Genomic DNA, 20678 nt, shown 5'->3' on the forward strand with positions numbered 1-20678 from the left:
TCCTTGATCTCTCACCCTTGTAGTCGTCAGCAGCATGGCCGGAGTGAAACTGAGGAATACTCCTCTGAGAGTGAGAGTGAGAGTGAAGATGAGGAGGAGCTTCAGATCATCTTGGAAGATTTACAGAGACAGAATGAAGAGCTAGAAGTGAGTTCTGGGGGAAAATAACCAAAAATCACACTAACTTCTAGAAGGTTGTAGCAACTACGTATTTCCCCTTAGAATTTTTCTTCTCCTTGGTAACCACCAACTGGGGAGGCTGAGTAGAGAGGAGTCTTTGGATGTTTGGACATTTTACCAAAGAGCATGCATGCAGGGCACAAGTTGACTCCTGGCCAAGCACATGGCACAGTGTGGCCTCGTCAGGTTTTCCCTGAGGTGTGGTGACTTTTCCTGACTGTAGTGTACCACACAGACCTCTCTTCCACTTAGGGGTGAGCCTCACCTGACTGTGCCAGTTTGAGCAGCTTTGAGTGTCTGGTTTGCATTCCCAAAGAAGGTGAACAGAAAAAGAAATGCTGGTGCAGGAAGGAAAGACCTCCCGAATCTCCCTCTGGAAGAAATGAGGGACAAAGTTTTTTCTTGGCCCTTAAGCTGTAAAGCAGCATGGGAGGGTAAACTCAGCACTAGGAAACTGGGACACCACTGCGCTGTTAAAACAACAAAATCAAATGATCTTGATCAGAATTTCCCTTACCCCAAATAAAACATTGTCTCCAGATGTTTAACCTAAAGGTTCAGAGAGGCCATTCTTTTCTTAGAAAGGAATCTAAGATAGTGAAACACCTTTGTTGCCCTTACTCAGCTGCATTCAGCTCCTAGGGCAAACCAGAGCTACCCATCTCATAGAAAATCAGACGAATTTCACACAAAACCACCACTCACAAGAGTCCTCTCCACAGGACCTGGGGAGTTTGCTGACTGAGGCCAAGGTCAAGCCACTCGCTAGGGGTGTGGTGGAAGAAGCAGAGCAGTGGTTGAGACCTAGGCCACCAGGTAGCTTCCATTCTTCAGAAATTTCAGTTTCTTGTTTTTAACATTTTACAGATCATATTAAAATCCTAAGTGGGAAAACATATTCCAGAATTATAGTACTTGGGATACAAAGACAATACTCTCATGGTTTGAACAAGATAGTTGTATCTCTCATCTAGCAGACATCCAGGCCTGCTGTCCTCCATACAGGTTTTCTCCACCTAGAGCAGCCTAAAGTGGCTGTAGGGACAGGGAAAGGAATCAAGGAATGACAGTCATCAAGGGCAGGATGCACAGGTGGAACCCAGTGCTTCCACTGATACCATTACCAAAAGCTGTCACATGGACATAGCTGCAAGGGAGGCTGGGAAATGCCATGTGAGGAGGAAGGAAGGTACACTGTGTAGCCCACAGAGTGCCACGGAAGGAGGTTGGTGGGGATTTGGATTACCTGCTGTTTGCGTTACCTCAGCTTTGCTGAAGGAGTGTAGATAATTTTGAACTGATAGTCATAGTAGCACAGTTCAGATGTAAAGTAATGCTTTTCACAAAAGACAAAGGACGTCCACTTTTGAGACAAATCTAGGCTTTTGTCCTGTCTCTAATTTTCCCCCGTTACTAAAGTTGCTTTTATCTTCCCCTTATTTAAGGGTTGGTCAGGGGCCAGTTCAAAAACATGTATCTGTTTTAAACACTAGGAAACCTTACTTTATTAAGATAATTGCTTTTTATTGGTACATTTGTGTTTTCCAGATACTTTTTTGTATTTAGGAGTAGAGTTTATATCTTGAATTTTTATGGGCCTCAGTTGCGTATTCATGGTCCTGTCTTTCACTTCACAACTAAATTGATTGAAACAAAAATAGGTTCTTATGTAGGATAGATACCCTTGCTAACTTCTCTGCTTGGGAATCATTGTCATTTTGATCTTGAGAGAGAATGGTTCTTTTCTGTCATTCCTCAAGATAAAGAACAATCATTTGAATCAAGCAATCCATGAAGAGCGAGAGGCCATCATCGAATTGCGCGTGCAGCTCCGCCTGCTCCAGCTGCAACGAGCCAAGTCTGAGCTGCAGGCACTGGAGGATGAGGAGCCTGAGAGGCGTGGGGGTGCTGTCCAGCCACCGAGAGACAGTGCCCCAGAGACAAAAGCAGCTAAAGAGCAGCCAAAGGCAGGCAAGGAGCAGGCCAAGCCGTCCCCGAGCAGAGACAGGAAGGAGACGCCCATCTGAGCATCCTGTGGGTCAGGGAATCCTCCAGATCTAACAAGACCTGTGCATCTTACTGTAATCCCGAGAGTCCGTGCACAACTCTCTGCTGTACATTCTGTAAAGATATCTTTTCTTCTCAGAGACTCTTCCTTCCTTCACACATGACTTCTCCGTGTCAGGCTCAGGTTACAGGAGAGGAGAACGCAGTGGGCGCTTTGTGGGCTTGTAGGGGACAGATGAGTTTTCCAGATAGCTTATTTGAAGATTAATTTTCTTTGTTAACTTAAAATAACTATTTTAACCCTTGAGTGGCTTCTTTTTAAACCAAAAATCATCTTTGCTTTTTTTATTACAGCAGAATCAGGATCTCTTTCTCTAGTTCAAGGGGGGAACCAAACAAGGTAAATGCTGTTCCTGCCTTGTGGCTCGCCCCACAGTCTCACCCTCCAGGGTCACTGCTTACCTAGTCACTCTTGCTTGTGCCTTTTATACCTTTTTGGTGCAGTTTATATCATGGGGAGCTGCCTCATATTTCCTGACTGGCCAGAATGGCTCTTACTGGGGTTACCTTTACTCACTCGTCACCCTCTCCTTTGACAGTCCTAAAACACAGTCCTTGCCCCTGAGTCTCCAGGGTGGCCTAGCTGGTCAAAGCTGCCTGTGCAGCTGGCCTGCCAGCCCCGGAGCAGCCTGGCCCAGTGTGGAGGAGGAGCCACCTCGCTCCCTCTGGCTCCTCCCGGTCCTCATTGCTATTGATGAGCAAATGCTTTTCACTGGGTTGGTCTGAGGATAGCCACCTTGACCTAAGGAATCCACACAAAAGATCTGTTTCTCAAACCAGACGTCTTCTATGTGACTGACCTTCCATTAAAAACAGAATGACTTAGATTGCTTGCTTGGGCTAGAATGTAAACGTCTCTTTGCCTGAATAAGCCATATATATATATGCTGTTAAACAAAAGTTCTCAAGTATCCATACTGTCTCAGTGAACCTGCCAGTGGACTCCCAGTTGACGAGATTGAGCAATAGAAAAAACAACTTTTCCTTTTAATGACAGCTATGACCCCCAACCCCGTTTTCTTTTGCCACTGACCTGAGGGGTCTGGGAGGCCAACTCTCAGGCACCTCTATTCAGTCACGCTTTGTTCTGCCCAAATCAATGGCACCCCTGAGGTAGGTCAGCTCTCGTGGCTGTGAAGACACACAGTCAAGGTGATGGAGACAAACCCCCATGAGGGCTCTGTCCTCTCCTCCTAGTTAGTATTTATTTTCAGCACCTGTGTGATGCGGTTTTTTATCTTCTACCTATTGCACTGTTGTGACTTGTTGGCCATTATTTGATTTTTGTACGGGAAAAAAAGCTTTGTTATAGAAATCAGCATACTATTTTTTTAAACCTGGAGAGAAGATACTATGGTGACTGAAAATATGATCAGGTGTCAAATATAAATGTATAAAAGCCTTCTTGCTGTCCTGTTGGTCATATTACATTCATTTTATATTTGCTGGCAATATTGGAGGTTTCTTTTTGTTTGTGTAAACTCTAATTTCTATCAAGGTGTCATGGATTTTTAAAATTTAGTATTTCATTACAGTTGTCTCAGTGTTAGTTAACTAATTTTTGCCAGGACCATTATTGATCAAGCAAATAAATTCAACAGCCATTTGAGAAAAAAATGCTCATTTTTTTGTATACATTGTTTCTTTGAATTAATTGCCTATGGCTGTCAAGAAGTTGGTTTGATATTTAAGGTCCTAGAGTGAAAAAAATGTAACTCACTTTGTGTTCCTCACCCAGTCAGAGTTAATGCCCACTCACTGGTTACTAGGGCTTGCAGCGGCGCCTTCCTCCCTCCCCAAAACCGGTGCTTGCCACTGAAGGAGCGCTTGCTGCACACCCAGCTGGCTGGGACTGGGTCTGCAGCCTCTGTGAGTGATGTTCTGGTTCCAGATGATGTACTGGTCAGCTGGCCCAACTTGGCAAAAAAGCAGGTTGGTTATTGCGTCGTGGCTTTCCTGATGGGTCTGTTGGGCTGATTACCTAACTAATGCTGATCAGGTGATCGATCCCTGAGTGACTGGTTTAAGATTCCATTTCTGGGAGGGCTGAGACTGTCAGTCTCAGTTTGGTGATGTGGGGGCTTAGCATAAGCAACTCCATTTTGGGCCTATAGTCTTGTTTTTCACAATAAACAGGAAACTGAGGCTCAAAGCAGTGGTGAGAACTGCAGTTGGTTGTTGCCTACATTGTCACCACACATCCCTGAAAACGAGAGGGAATGAAGCAGTGTCCACGTGCGGGCACCGTGGAACCGTAAGTTCCAGTGGGTTCAAAACGGATGGATAAAGGTGGGTAAACAACTTTCTCATCTGAACTGGAGTGCCCCAGCAACAACAGGCAAGAAACGCCAATTCTGGCTACAGTTAGAGAAAGCAAAAGCCGTCTTTTTGGGAGGATGTATGTAACCTGAAGAGGTTGCACAAGTAAGTTTTCAGTTTCTCACGTGTGAATGAAAAAAATGTATTGTTTATTGTTACTCAGATTGTGCCAGTGACCTCTGCTGAGCGATCGTAATCAGGGAGCCAATAGTGTAGGAGTGGTAAGTTCTCTGGAATGAAACATTAACTTGGCCCTAGCAGGTGGTGCTGCCCAAACAAAGGCACAACCCGAGGGCAACTCCAGGGATGAAGTGACTAGAGAAGTGTCATATAGCTCCAGTTGACTTGGGTTGACCTTACTGTGGGGTTGTCATAGACACAGCCTGTTCTATTTGAATATCAGATCCACAGTGACTACATTTGAATACAAGGATGTCCCATGAATCTGTATTTGAGAATCCTATTTTGGGAGGTTTTATGGGTCTTTTTACCTACAGCAGTAAAAACCTTTACTTGGCTTTTCTCTCCTTCGCTGGATCTATTTTTTGCGTCTGGCTACCCTTAGTTTTTCAGCTAGCCACTGGACTGGTAATGCTAAAGTGATACTAAGTACTGTACAAATCAGTTGTTATTACTTGAGAGAAAGAGATGACCCAATATAATCTAAAGTGGACAGTGTCAAGTAGGTGGCACTGGGGAGAAGGATTTGGAATTAACCAGATTTGGCTCTTTGCCCCAAGTGTAAAGTCGTGGAGATGCGCGCTAAGCACAGGTGCACGTGTTCTGATGCCAGTACCAGTGGGCTGCATGTTACTTGATCACAAATGGAAGCAGCTCTCGAGTAAAGATGGCGAGCCAGACGAACAGTCTGGGCTGCTGGAGCAGGCAGCGACACTAGCCCTATGACCGTGTACCTGGCTGGCCCTTGCTGTTTCTAGGCACCTGCATGAAAGCTGCCATCCCAGCTGCTGTGGTCACAACCTGTCACAATGGCCAGTGATTGTGTGGGCAATGGACACTGAACGCACCTTAAAGCATTCATTTGCAACTAAGGAAAAATATGCAAATATTTAATGCTTAACGTTTCTTATTACCATGTTGTTGAAGGTAAGATATCAAATAATGGAAATGAGTGTTAATTTGGAAAAGGTGAGATTCCATACCCACAGATTCAACTAGGGCCTTGTTACTTAAAAATGTCACCTTGATTCTTAGCAGGAGTGCTGGGTGTCAGGTCCCACCCTGGACCTGCTGGGTCATAATCTGCATTTTAACAAGATTCCAGGTGACTGAGGTGCACATTAATATTTGAGAGGCACCATTCTAAATGACCAATATTTTACTATAGATATTTAAAAGCCAAAACAAAAACAGAAAAATCTCAGGATAAGTGACCACTGAAGACAAGTCAGGTGGCAGCCCCACAATGCACCCCCCCCTCCCCCATTGTTTCTGTTCTTCTGCCTGAGCCACTAAGAACTTCCTCGGGGCTGGCACTGGCCCACTGTGAGGGTAAATCCTACTCTGGCAGCATTAGTTAAATGGCCTTCCTCCCACTGGTGCGTCTCTCCTATGGCCAGCTCTTCCTGGCGGCCGTACTAGACGTTCTAAATCTAGCATGAGTTTATAAAGGCTTATGGCAGAAATTTAAAAATACAACAGAAACCACAAGTCGTGCTTACGTTTATTTCCTGTCTCAACTTTTTCTCTGGTTTGAGTCTGAGGATTATTCATTTTAATGAGGCCATTTGCTTGGTTATGTTGTTGGGAGGGTCCTTCTTTTCCTCCCATTTGCTCACTGCTTCTGTCTCCTGGAATTTATAGAAATGTTACCACATGGAAAAGACATGCCCTGGAGCCTGAGACATAGTGCTCTTTCCTAGATACAGATGGTCAGCTTAAAACCTTGCCATCCCCTCCTTGCAGCTCCCTCCTGCCCTGAGCTGCACCCGCACAGCATTTCTCCCTAATGCCCCCAAATACACTAGGCACACAGGCCTGGTGTTTCAGGTGTTCCACGTTCCCCGGAAAGCTGACACAGGAGGGATGTGAGGTTCTGGACGTTTCCTTTGGCATATTCAGCTTGCTGAGCACAGGGAAATACTCATCCTGATAGAAAGTAGGACCTGGACCGAGGAGTCTGAGAATAACCTACCCAGCAGTGCACCCCAGTGCCTGCCCGGTAGACTAAGAATCACCCAGAACAGTTCCCTGACAAGGTGCTGGCAACCTGGGCAGCTCTTAGGGCAACATGGTAGTGCTCTCAGGAACTTAGCACTTGCCTAATCCAGAGTTAGAGGGCTCTAGAAAACTGACAGTGGTCTGGCATCACGGAAGTATCTCCAAAACTTGGCAAAAAAGGTGATCCTTGAGCCACTCCACCAGGCAAACGGGAAGCCTGCTGGCTGGGTGAAGTCAGTGAGGGAGCTCACAAAAAACTTCCGGACAAGGGGAAGGGCAGCAGAGATCACCCAGTGTGCCGTGACCGAGGAGCCAGGCAGGATGTGAGGAAGGGGCCTGTGTGGGAGGGCAGGAGAGACACCTGGCAATGACCAAGGACATGGGCTGAGAAAAATGCAGTTTTCCTCTTCAGCTTGATTATTCAAAAGTCCAAACATATCTTCTAACATTAGGCACCAATGTTAAGTCCCTATGAGGACATAATTATTGCCACTCTGTTCATCTTTCTATTGTGAATAGTCTGAGTATGAATTGTTTTGCAGTTTTTGTTTTTGCCTCCTGGGGGGATTGCAAATAACCACTGAGTCACCAATTTTCTAGATTTGTTTGCTTGCTTCCTTTATAGCTGCTCCTGGAAGCACATTTTTCCCCTTGGAAGATCCTGTATAACAAAGGCTGCACTGTAGACAGGCTCCAACACCCCTTGCCATCCTCAGGATTTGGCTGCCACTGCTCCTAACGCCTGATGGAAGACAAGCCAGACCTTGAACAGCCTCAGGGAACACCGTGCCCAGGATGCCTCTGCCATCTGCCAAGAGCAGAACCCGGCCTGCGGGGCATAAGCAGACTTCAAAGAAATTACTAAACTAGTTAAAAGTCAAATTTTTAATCTACTTTTCCCATTTTATACTAAATCATTAATACAGGTCACAAATTGCATTTATTCGCAGACATCTATAAAACAATCAAAACTGTATATATCTCTCTCTATACAGATCTTAATAATAAATTTTATTTGGACAAGAGAACTTGTGCCACAACAGTTTTAAACAGCATGATTAAAGACTGTAACCCTCCTAAGAGTGGTCACAGATATGTACAGTATGTGAAGGAAAAGATGCACCTCAGAGCTGATCATGATCCAGTTAAAAACACCTGACATACATTATACGCGCTAATAAATTTCATTCAGGTCATGACCAGCATGAAAAAAAAATTCAGGACATAGATAACTCAGCAAACGTTCTGTAAATGTGTACAGCAATATGCTGCATTTATGAGTTAAAATCATATTCTACTTTAGTGTTAGCATCAAGCCCTTAGGAGGAATAAAAAACATCTCCTTTCCCATTAACACACGTCAAAAACTATTCACACTTAGGGCTGGGCGGCTGGCCGCAGAAGCACACAGGTTCCTTGCCTGTGTGGAAACAGAGGGCTAATACTGAAGGTCTTTCACATCCTGGCTCACAGCCGCCTTCTGGCTATAATTCCATCTATCAGTCATTAAATAAACCAGGAGAAAGCAACGCAGGTCTCTGGGAATCTCATCCCTTCCATAAGGAAAATGCTCTGCCAATTCAAGTTTCAGTCAGTCAGGAAGACAGAAGGATTTAAGGCTTCGGTGACAATTATAATCCTCTGAGAAATTATTTTCCCTTAAAGTCAAGATAAGATAATAGTGTTTACTGTACTTTCTCTTGACTTAAAATCCCTGGTGTCGGTGTAGGCAACTTGCACCTGCAATTAAGTCTGCAAGAGAAGACGGTCTCTATTCCTCCTCAGAGTGTCCCAGCTCACACGCGTGTGGAGCATGTGTTGAACCTCGGCTTCCTAGGAAGCAGGAAAGACACCGAGGCTGAAGCTCTCTAGTAGGTTGAGGAAGCTGTGCTCATGGCATCTTCGGAGATTTTGGTACTGGCAGGGTGGATGCTTGCAAAATACTTGACGTCACTGTCACGATCCATCTGAAGAGCCATGATGGTTTGTTCTACAGCTTCCTGATGACAGCTGGCTGAGGTTAAGAAATAATCTGGAAATGAGAAGTGCAGATTACAAACAAAACTAGTCTAATATTTCAGTTAAGTACAAAGTATACAAAGTTCTTAGTCATTATGAAACATGATTTTCCTACAAGTATAAACACAAGCTCTGTTGAATTATAAACAGTAGTCCAAACTGATTTGTTATAGCAAAAAAAAAAATCCTCAAACATAAGAGAATTATCAGATATATTTTGACTGACTAAATTTCAGGATGTTCAATGGCAGTGGAGCTAATAAATATATTAAAACCTGTACTTGTTATAGCTATTAATTAGCTCAGTAAAAGGAAAAAACACTTCCAAACACCAACCACGCATACTGAAAACCAGAGTCTTGTCTAGCCATTTTATTGCTATTTAAAAAAATTAAATGAATTCTAAAGGAGAAGCAATATTCATTTACCCATATTCTTTGAAGTCTATTAAAAACTTCCTGTGATTCATTCATGAGTTCATCTATTCAAATAACATTTATTGAGGCATTTTGGGGAGATTACAACAAATAAAACCAGCTAAATTTTGAGGAGCTTACGATTTGTATCAAAGTAAATAATATGGGGCATTTGTCTTCTGCCTAATGAATGAAGAGGCAGAAACACAAACACACCTCCTGACCCCAAACAACATAACCAATGTCAAGGGCAGTAGGGGTGGGGCTCCAAGGGCAATAATTTTTCATAGTCATAAGTGAAAGCTCAATATTCAAACTAGTAAGTTTTAAATTATAAAAAGATACTCACTTAGAACAGAGGGGCAATAATTAAAAGTCCCTTTCATCACTCTTTAATCTGTGTCCTCTTGCAGAGGGAACGACTATGAACAACTTACAATATATTCTTCTATCAGATTATTTCTAGGAACATACACTTCTGCTTAGATTCTTATCTATTCATGTGGTCTGTGAATCTCCTCCCTGCCACGGACACCTTTCCTAAAAAGTCGCATACCCACCTTTTTCTAGTAGAGTTTGTCTTAATGTCTTTGCAAGCAGCACTCTAACATTTGGAACCCTATCATTTGCTAAGGTTAGCAAATGTGGCATCAGATGCAGAGCAAACTGGTCCATGGGAAGGCAATCATCTTCAAGGACAGTCTGGGGAAAAGAAGTTACTGCTTTAGATTTGCCAATTTAGTCTACCTAAACCATAATACTAGCTAAGAAAATCTTAGTAACAACATAATTGCTACAATTTTAGTTACTGATTTTTAAACCAATATTCCAGGCACCTAGGAACTCAAAACAAAAATGACATAATTAAGTTCCTACTGAGGCAGTTTTTAAGCTGCTCCACAGAGACCTGGATGGTTCATGGGCACGTTCATTTTCACACCTGTGCTAGGTCCACAGACCCCGAGCGCCCTCTAGGGGGCCGCTGTGGGTGTGCCAGCTTTATGAAGAGCTCAGTGAACTTTATAAAGGACTTGGTGAACCAGGCAGATGCCCAACTGAGGAATAGTGGATCCAATAAACCGCCAGGTGGCAAAGTTCTGTCCTTCAAGAATAAAGAGAGTGTGTACAGAGAGAAGGAGTAAAAGAGTAAGCCTAGTTCTAGATATAAAATGTGTCACAAATGGGTCTTTGCTCACCTGGCAGACAAAGACAAAGGCTTGACGGCCAGACCACTTGGGACATCTACCAAAATTTTCCACAAGCTCATGGATGAGGTCCACTCCAAATGTCAGTGGCGTCGCCAAGTGCAGCTTTTTCACCATCTCACTGACCTGGGAGAGTGAACATGAAGAAGTGAGCAATGTCTTCGTTTTATGATTTTATTAATACTCTGCTGATCTAAAATTGTAAAAATTTTAAAACATACCAACTTGTAGGAAATCCAACGAACAGAAGAAACTTTATCTGCACATAGATTCAGAGCAATGGGGCGTAAATAGTCATAAACATCTCTGGCACTATATAATTCTAGAAGTAAAATCAGCTGTCTACAAAAATGAATTACAAAAATAAAGTTAAAATTTTAAAACAAGATAAATGAAAACAGGTTGATCATCTGAATAATTTGTAATACTGGATACTATTTATAAGAGGAACACATGTAAAGGCTAGTGATTAACCTGGTCTCTCCTGCAGATCATCACCCCTGACTCTGTATATCTGTGTCCACAGGGACTGAGATGGAACAAAGCATTTTCTAGTATGTTCAACTGGAACATGAAACACATTTTTCCTGTAGTAACTGTTTAGAATGTGCTAAAAAATCCCTTCATCTACAACCAGTTATCTAAATAAGAAAAAGTTCTAGCAGTTTAAGGTAGCTTAATATGTACTTGTTCAGGCTCCACGCAGCTCCTAAGGAATGGCAGACACATTTACTGGGGGCACACAAATGGTCCGCTACCAGCTGTGCCCGTTACGTCTGAGGAGAACTAAAGGCTGACAGAGCCCATCGGGCCAATGTGAGTAGATGTAACAATGCTCATGAGGAAATACCTTGAATGTGGATGAGAATTTTGCCTTTCAGATTTTATTTTAAAGATTATTTACATTTGTAATCAGCAGGAAGTGAATTGCGGTCACGGTTTTGGTAACCGGCTGTCAATCATGGTCCAAAAATATTAAATGGAAAATTCCAGGAGTAAACAATTCCTAAGTTTTCAACTGCACACCGTTCCGAGTTGTGTGATGAAATCTCAACCCATCCTGTTCCTGCCTGCCTGGGACTGAATCATCCCTTTGTCAGCATCTCCACACTGCACACACCACCTGCCTGTTGGTCACTTAGTAGCCGATTATCAGACAGACTTTCGTGGTATCGCAGAACTTGTTGTGTCCAAGTGACCTACTAATTTTACTTAATGGCCCCAAAGCACAAGAGTAGTGATGCCGGCAATTGGGATATGCAAAGAGAAGCCATAAAGTGCTTCCTTTAAGTGAAAAAGTAAAAGTTCTTGACTTAATAAGAAAAAAACACACGTATGCTGAGGTCGTTAAGATCTACAGTAAGAACAAATCTATCTGTGAATAAATCTTGAAAACATTATGCAAAGTGAAGAAGCCAGACACAAAAAGCCACGTTACATGATCCCATTTCTATAAAAGGCTCCGAACAGGCAAACAGAGACAGAAAGCAGACTGATGACTGCCAGGGGAGGTGGCAGAGGGGGAAGGTTTCCTTTCGAGATGATGAAATGTTCTAGAACTACACAGTGGTAACGGCTGTATGATATTGTGAATGTACTAAATGTCACTAATTGCAACTTTGGTTATGTGTATTTTACCAAAATTTAAAAAGAGAGAGAGAAATAGACTAAAAAACCCCAAAAAACTAGGAAAATTCACTGCATTACAAGAAATGTTAAAGGAACAGGATACTAGACAGAAATTGGGATCTACTCAAAGTAATGAACAAATCCAGAAGAGGTGCATACACACCCCTACGAAACTGTCTAATAAACTGCCAGAACTTACTCAGCCAGCTCAGCTCGAAAGCGCCAATTTCTACTATTATCTGTCACCAAAAACTCCTGAAGTTGATAAAGATATTCTCTTCTTTTGTCAATATGAAGAAGCTGAAATAACAAAAAAAATATTCACTAGGACAAGGTACAGACATTACTTCTTTTGCAGGACTGCTTAAAAATTACCATAAGTAATAGTTTCATTCTTCTGGAGGAGGGTACATTTCACAGCTGCATTTAATAGTCTTAAAAACAGGCACTAGGTTCTTCTCCTGATAATCCCATTTACCTCTACCAGTAAGAGTCACTGTCCTCATTTCGAAGATTTGTTCCTTGAGCCAGCGAGTGACCTCCACTGAACTCTACAGTACTCTGGCATAGCTTTACTATAGCACAGATTCATACTATTCACAGGACACGCTCATTATCATGAACTCTGAAGACAGAAATTATGTTCTTATTCATATGTATGTATGTATGTATGTATGTGTGTGTGTGTGTGTAGATGAGCCCAGCAGATGGCACACAGCAGGTGCTCAATAAATACAGGGTGGGGGCAAATGTCAGTTTACAGTTGTAAGAGTTAGTCTTGTATTGTTATCTATTTATTGTATTTATTTTCCATATGAACAACTGTAAACCTACGTTTGCCCCACCCTATCCCAATTATTACTCTACAAATATTTAAAAGTAGGTTTATAGTCAACAAGGGGTAAACCCTAAAATTTTATATAAACACAAGTAAATAAACATAACTATACATCAAATAAATAAGAATCACACAGAAAAAAAGTCTAAGTTTGAACTTAGTACTCTGACCATACATCTTCATGGGATATGTTCTGAGGACAGAAAGTACTGAAGAAAATCTTGAACATGACTTAGCTGATTTCATGCTGCAATTATTATTGGTAGAGTAATTCTGAAACTATTTCATGTATGTAGTAGAATCAAACAAATGACTAAACATATTAATGTCGTTAACAGAACTTTACTATGGAAGTGAAGGAAGGTATTAGATTAGAAGTAGAGGTAACAATATAAACTTAATAATTAAAAAAACCCAAAAAACAAAAAGCCTCTCCTTAGCTCCTGTCCCCTGGAAAGGCCTAAAAGAAATGATACTCAGGAGCAGTGTGCACACCTAGTGCCTGAATTTTGGATTCTAAATACCACTCTCTACTGAAAAAGACCAGAGCTCACTGGAGAAATAGCTGACTCTGGGCTGGGGCAGAGAAAGAAAGTAGGCCTGACAGTAAAAATGTGTTTGAAAATGAGAAAGAACAAACAAACAAACACACAGAAACACAGGAGGCAGCTTTAAGGGGTTTCTATTAGCCAAATCTGATGCTCAAAACAAATGACAAAAATGTATTACATTACATTGAATAAAAAAGTAATTCAAGAGATCACACTGATACTAAAATATTTCCAACAAGGGGAAGGAAAAGGAAAGGTTATTTTTACACAAGAAAGGCAATTAATAAATGTAGAAGGAATTATAAAAACAGAAAATCAGTATTTTACAACCAACACAGTAACAACTGATTCAGGCAAGAACCACACATAGCTACATGGATGCAAAAAGCACTGGGTGAAAGACTTGGGGGGAAAAGATGTTCAGAGTCTGAAAGCATCACCTCATCAAGAAGTTATTAATCACACAGGTCAAAGGCCATTTTACAATGGAGGGAGTGAGCTGAAACTATCATAACCAAGTGACTGGATTCAGCGTCACCAGTAATCCCAAGAGCTAGCTAGCATCATGTTAGCCTTGATGTGATGCATTCAGAAAACACCTGCTAACCTATATATAGATAAGTAATATTCCTGCAAAGAAAGCCTGTTTAACCTGAACCTAACTGTGTAATAGCACTCAGGCAATTTCAAATTGAGGAGCATTCTGTAAAACAACTGGCTTGGCCTCTTCAAAAATGCCAGTGACATTAAAGAAAAAAAGACACGGAAACTTCTAGATTTCAGATGACTAAAGATACATGATATTTAAATTCAATATGCAATTTCTGATTGGATTCTTGAGGAAAAAAGGCTATGAAGGATATTATTGGGATAGTTAGAAAAACTTCAGTATGATCTGTACAAAATACAACATGGTATCAATGTTTTTTAAAAAGCAGGATTACAAGGTGATACCTCCATGGAGGTATTTCTGTACCTCAAACCTCAGAGTGACAAGAGAACTTACAGAGACAGACTGCTGGCTGCCAGAGGGGAGAGGGGTTGGGGGACTGACCGGGTGAAAAAGGTGAGGGGCGTAAGAATTGCAAATTTATAGTTACAAAATAGTCATGGGGATGTAAAGTACAGCATAGAGAACAGTCAATTATATTGTAATTATGTATGGCAGAAATTCTCAACCTTTCTCATCTTGCTGCACACGTAAACGATTAAAATTCTGCGGCAAACCAAAAAATTTATTTTTTGCCGATCTGACAAAAAATGGATACAATTTTGATTCATTCACACTGAACAACTATTGTTGTGTTGGCTGTTGTCATTTTTTAATTTGACAGTCTAAGGGAAAAGAGGTCAGTGCCCCTGACTAAGCAGTCAGATCTTGTATGTTCTGAAAATTCTTGAGGCACACTGCTTGAAGATTGCTGAGGTATGGTGCCAAGTGGGTACTGGAAATACTGAGGGAACACTTTATGAAGTATTTGATTGTCCAAGCACTATGCTGTATACCTGAAACTAATAAAAAATTATACTGACTGTAAACGGTAATTGAAAATTAAAAAGAAAAGAATTACGAAAGTGCCAATTTCAAGGCTAAAGTCTAAGAAATGATAGTATTCCAGGATCAAGCAATGTGTAAAGTCAGGGCTGTTCACCTCAGACACTAAAGATCCCACATCAAAGGAGTGAAGACTAAGGTTAAATTCTTCTGAAACACCACATAAAGCCTCTAAACTTAATGAAAATATTTTACATATATTTAATTCAGTAATTTTGAAAAAATACAAATATTTATAAACAAGTTCTAACATGTTTAAAAGTGAAATTATTATTTTTTAATTTAATCTTTAAAAATTGACTTTAGAGAGAGGAACGGGGAAGGGAGGGGGAGAGAGAGAGAACACTGATCAGTTGCCTCCCCACGTGCCCTGACGGGGGGTCGAACCTGAAAATCGGGTGTGTGCCCTGACTGGGAGTTGAACTTGCCACCTGCTGGTGTACGGATGACGCTTCAACCAAGTGAGCCACACTGGCCAGGGCAATGTAATTATTTTTTAAATTAAAAATTAAAACACCACCAGCAAAAATGATAAGAATGGGACTATTTTTTTTAAGTCACAGCTCACCAACTTATGGATACATTTTCTTACAGAAACCGATCTTGGTAGTAGCAGAAAATTAACATTTTAGATCTACAGTGGAATTTTAGTGTTTTTATGCAAAAGAATTTAAAAATTACCTTCAGAAAATCATGCAAGTGTTTAAGGACACCTATCCTTACTTCATCGAGGTCTTTTAAAAATCCATTAAAAATAGGAACCAGATCTGCAGCTGTCAACTGATCTCCGAGAATAACTGCAAGCTCATGGATGGAGAAGGCTAACGTTCTTCGTACCTTCCACTGCAGAAATAAAATAATTGCATTAGTAAGCTAAACACAATGCACTTAGTACTTGAACTTTTAGATAACACAGTAGTTCCCCCTTATCTGCAGCTTCACTTTCTGAGGTCTCAGTTCCTCTGGTCAACCGTGGTGTGGAAAATTCCAGAAATAAACAATGACTAAGTTTTACACTGAGTACCATTCTAAGTAGCAAGATGAAATCTCAAGCCATCCTGCTCCATCTGCCCGGAACACGAATCATCTATCCCTTTGTCCAGCGTCTCCTAGCCCATTAGTCACTTAGTAGCCAATTTGGTGATCACACTGACTATCATGGTATTGCAGTGTTTGTGTTCAAGTAACCCTAACTTTACTTAATAATGGTGCCAAAGCACCAGAGCAGAGATGCTGGCAATTTGGACATGCTAACGTGCTTCCTTTAGTAAAAAGATGAAAGTTGAGTTAATAAGGACAGAAGAAAACTATCATGCTGAAGTTGCTAAGATCTATACTAAGAATGAATTTTCTATTCATGAAATTGTGAAGGAGAAATTCATGCTAGTTTGCTGGGAGAGAGAAATAATATTCAAATAACTTTTATTAGAGTATATTGGTATTTTTAAAATCCTCATTCAAGGATATGTTTTTTATTGAGTTTAAAGAGAGGAAGGGGGAGGAGAGAGAGAAAGAAACATTGATGTGAAGATCAAACCCGTAACCTGGGTATGTGCCCTGACCAGGAATCGAACCCACCTTTTGGTGTACGGGGCAATGCTCCAACCAACCGAGCCACACTGGCCAGAACACAGTGTACGGTTTTAATTTATTATTAGTTATTATTAGTCTCTTATTGTGTTTATTTTATAAAGTAAACTTAATCCTAGGTATGTATGCATAGGAAAAAACAGTATTTTTAGGATTTGGTATTATCTACGGTTTCAGGCATCCACTGGGGGTCTTGAAATGTAGCTCCCATAGATAAGGGAGGGACTAATGTATATAATGGCTAATTTACATCTGAATGTTATTAATCTAAAAAATTAAATCAGAATAAAAGTAATAATAATAATAAATACTTAGTTTTAAGTATCAAAAACTGGCAGAAAATATTTAAATCCCTGCACAGTATGTATTACCTCCCTTTCATTTATGAAGGGAAAAAAGTCTAGAAATTATTAATGGCATAGTTTTTGTAGTTTTCTGAACACTGGATGCCCAATTTACTGGTGTCCTACATTGACCAAAGCCTGGCTAGTATTCTCACATTAGTGTTTCCCTTCTGACTGCTGTATAGCCTATTTTGGATTAAAACAACAACAAAAACAAAACTAGTTTTTAAGGAACTGGCAATTTAAGAAATACAAGAAGTGTACTGCCCTGGAAAAGAATTCCTGTAAAGAAATGCCTTGCATTTTACAGGAAAATTTAAGTTAAAAACATTTTTCTCCATGTTGCCTCAATTTAAAAATTTTTTACCGTTAGTTTAAAACTTTACCTACTGAGAAATGTTTTAGAGCAAAGGTTTTATCCCACTCCAAACACTAAAACCCGTTCTTTAAGTAAAATTTAAATCCATGTTCAACATATCAAGCAGATGAAGACAGAGATGTTTTGACTGAGGGGAGGGGAAGGGATAGGAGGTGTGAAGCCCTGCCCATCCAGAGCCCTCCAAGTCTGCAGGAGCCCTGAGGTATCCACCTCACAAGCCAGTGTTGAAGATGGGATAAAGATGGAAAACCACTAATAAAGAAGATAAAGCACTCTATGGAAACTGGGTCTTTCTAGGGAGAAACAACCCTATATTCTTAAGCATTAAGTGAACATGTCCGATTCCACCACTGAAGAAGTGTGTGAACATGGGAAAATTCACTTTGCCCGGACCCTGGTTTCCTAACCTCATAGGTCAGAGGAGGAACATAAACTATGGTCTCCCAAGATTACTTTCAACTTTTAACTTGCTGAGTCAATGGTACTGATTCCTTGAAAACTGTCTTACTAAGACATTTTATGGGAAAAATCATTCCTTTCTCAGTCAGTATAAATGAAGCTAACCAAACTTCTTTCTTAATAACAGATTAATTTCACTGAAGGAATAGGTTTTGTGGAAGGCAGGCAAAATTTTGGTATAAGAAAATCAGACCTAATGACAGAGGAATTAAGTCAACAAACCCTAGGAAAAGAGCCACAAAAAAGTCACAGATATCCAGACAAATGACCGAGGGTCAACATTTCACACTCTGTGCTCTTTGAGAGCGTGTGGTATGAGTGGTACTGGTAAGAGCACGCATGCACACACCACTAACCTCCTCCCACCTGCACAACGATACTCAGCACTCCAAGCTCAAAACTCAGCAGCGTCAGCAATACTATACTTCTATTAGGTTGTAGAATAGTAGAAGCATTTAAAACACTGTTTCTAGGGAGAAAACGAAATCCTATATTCTTAAGAATTAATCTTACACATAGATTTTAGAAAGTAACACATTTGTAAATTAGGAACTTAGACATGTCAAATGTGATCATTTCTAATACTTTAGATAAAGAAGAAGTTGCCAAATTGTGGAACTTGGACAATGTACAAAGAAAGCTCTTTGGTATTACTTTCCAACTCTTCTGCACATAATTTCCTATAATATCAAGAACTTGCTAGAACATGAACAGAAATTCTATTAAGTTTTGAAAGGCCTTCTACACGCACATGCTGTTAATTCCTTGGCTGCTTGACTCACCTGCATGTCTGATGCCAGAGTCTCATAAGTCTCTCGTAGGCAGTGCCAGTTCTGCCTGCCGAGTGTCAGGGCCACGCCTGGAAGGCTGTATGCACAGTGCTTAGCAATTTCAGTGTCGACCGTCTGTGCACGAGAGGGGTCAGTCATAGATAAATACTGATCTAACAGAGCCTGAGGCACAACATCCTAATGAAGAGAGATAGGACAGGGATGCATTTTGAGCAGTTTAAATATAAATTAGGTAAACTTACTTTTAAATACATAAATTTAACATTGCATCTGAAATAGTAAACAAAAACCATTCTGAAATTTTCAGTTATATAAGTGAAAAGAAGAAAAAAATGCTGAGGGGAATGGATATATAAATAAAAGCAATGATAGGAGAAAAACAATGAGTAAGATCTTAAAACAGAAAACAGCTTAAGGACAATTAGAATTGATTTCTAAATTTGAAAGAAACATTAAAAATATGAGTCAGCATCTTTCAATGGTAGCAAAGATGATAAAGACTGATGTCACCTAGTGAATGTGGTTACAGGTACTTCTATGCGCTATTTCCACCAGATATTTAAAAAAACACACTACCACCTGCCTTCAGGTGGAAATTTAGCAATTATCTTTAAAAATTTAAAGTGTATACGCACCTATTTGTATAAATGTGAGAAAAAGAAGAATGTATATACAATCTTGGTTATGTATGTATAATATAGCTCTGGAAGGATATACAAAAGAAAGGTGAAACTGGTTGCTTTGGGGGAAGCAAAATGGATGGTGTAGGAGAAACACTGGGCAGGAAAAACCACTGAATGCCTCCGTACCTTTTGAACTTTGAACTATGTAAACTTATTATCTACTATTTCCTTTAAAAATAAAACTGCCCAGTTATAAAACTGAAGTTATAGCAACGGAGTACGACACCAGCTGTACGGAGGCTGTGCTGCTGAGAGGGGAGGGGGTCCTTAGATGCTCATGTGGAAAGATCTCCAAGATACGATTTTTTAAAAAAGAGATAAAAGAAAGGCAAGGCACAAACTATCATGTTCTGATGATTCCATAAACACATTTTCCCACATCTAAAATCTCTAAAATTGGAGTGCAACTGGTCACTGATAGCACTTTATTGAACCTTTTTTTTTCCTCATGTTTTCATCTCTAAAATCAAGCGGTATCTTAAAATTCTTGGCAACTTAGGCATGATGAAATATCTTGGCATGATGGCATGATTCTATTTGTCTTTGAAAAACAAAAAGGGGTACATATAGGGCCCCTTTTTGCTCAGTGCTAGGGCCAGTGTTGCTCAGTGGTTGAGCACTGACCCATGAACCAGGAGGTCATGGCTCGATTCCTGGTCAGGGCACATGCCTGGGTTTTGGGCTCAATCCCTAGTACGAGGTGTGCAGGAGGCAGGTGATTGATGATTTTCTCTCATCACTGACATTTCTATCTTTCTCTCCCCCTCTCTCTGTAATCAACAAAAACATATTAAAAAGAAAAAGGGGGGGGTACATACATATACACAATAAATTTTATATATCCACAATAAATTTATGAAGAAATACAGAAGGAAGCGTGATCTGTGGTTACTCTGAATGAAAAATGCGATAATAGGAGAAGAGGAAGATTTTTGCTTATATTTTACTCTATTATTTGAATTTTCTTACTGAAAGCATGATATACTTATGCTTGTCTTAGTTTTTAAAATTCAGTGAGAAATGGCTTTAAAAGAGGAGTTAACAACAGCCACACCAAAAGAACCACTTTTGTCACTTACTTGCACTTTAGATCTCCTTTCTTCATCAGGGCTAAAACTACTACTGGTGCTCAAGTCTGAATCATTATGAATATAACGAAGGGTGGAGTCCATATTCTGTTGGGAAAAAATATTCACTTAAAATTCTGAAAGGTCTATAAGTTTCCTTCATCTAAACTATCTTACTTACTAAGTTACTTACCTTTTTAGACTGCCAAAGATATAAATACATATAAATTCTTCATGCTTTTAAAAGTTTATAAATATACATAAGGTCTCATAAGAACTTCCCCTGCCTTAAATCAAACTTGCTGAATAGGATGTGTATGTATGAAAAAGAATTTCAAAATAAAAGTAATTAAAAATTTAGAATTTTGAAATGGCCCAAATATCTAAAATTAGTTTGTTTATAAA

The 20678-nt window shown here is 40.3% G+C and overlaps 2 protein-coding genes across 11 annotated transcripts in view; one reads left to right on the plus strand and one right to left on the minus strand.

Annotated features, from left to right (window-relative positions):
* The window catches only part of RALBP1 (ralA binding protein 1), a 34077-nt gene extending 30212 nt beyond the window's left edge, over window positions 1-3865 (plus strand). The window contains exons 9-10 of the mRNA XM_081148594.1: window positions 24-147; window positions 1941-3865. Of these exons, the coding sequence (XP_081004720.1) occupies window positions 24-147; window positions 1941-2207 (391 nt within the window). The 3' untranslated portion in view covers window positions 2208-3865. The remainder of the gene's footprint in view (window positions 1-23; window positions 148-1940) is intronic.
* A 3749-nt stretch (window positions 3866-7614) lies between these two features.
* PPP4R1 (protein phosphatase 4 regulatory subunit 1) overlaps window positions 7615-20678 on the minus strand; it is a 58172-nt gene continuing 45108 nt past the window's right edge. For 8 of the 10 annotated variants that reach the window (XM_081148587.1, XM_081148593.1, XM_081148591.1 and 5 more), the window contains 8 exons: window positions 20286-20381; window positions 18515-18700; window positions 15642-15803; window positions 12216-12316; window positions 10609-10729; window positions 10379-10513; window positions 9743-9884; window positions 7615-8779 (listed from right to left, as the gene is read on the minus strand). In XM_081148587.1, the coding sequence (XP_081004713.1) occupies window positions 8616-8779; window positions 9743-9884; window positions 10379-10513; window positions 10609-10729; window positions 12216-12316; window positions 15642-15803; window positions 18515-18700; window positions 20286-20381 (1107 nt within the window). In that variant the 3' untranslated portion in view covers window positions 7615-8615. Of the gene's footprint in view, window positions 8780-9742; window positions 9885-10378; window positions 10514-10608; window positions 10730-12215; window positions 12317-15641; window positions 15804-18514; window positions 18701-20285; window positions 20382-20678 lie in introns of those variants that run through there. The other 2 variants (XM_081148584.1, XM_081148585.1) reach the window with 2 other exon arrangements.

Source organism: Miniopterus schreibersii (assembly GCF_964146895.1).
Source record: "Miniopterus schreibersii genome assembly, chromosome: 10".
NCBI lineage: Eukaryota > Metazoa > Chordata > Mammalia > Chiroptera > Miniopteridae > Miniopterus > Miniopterus schreibersii.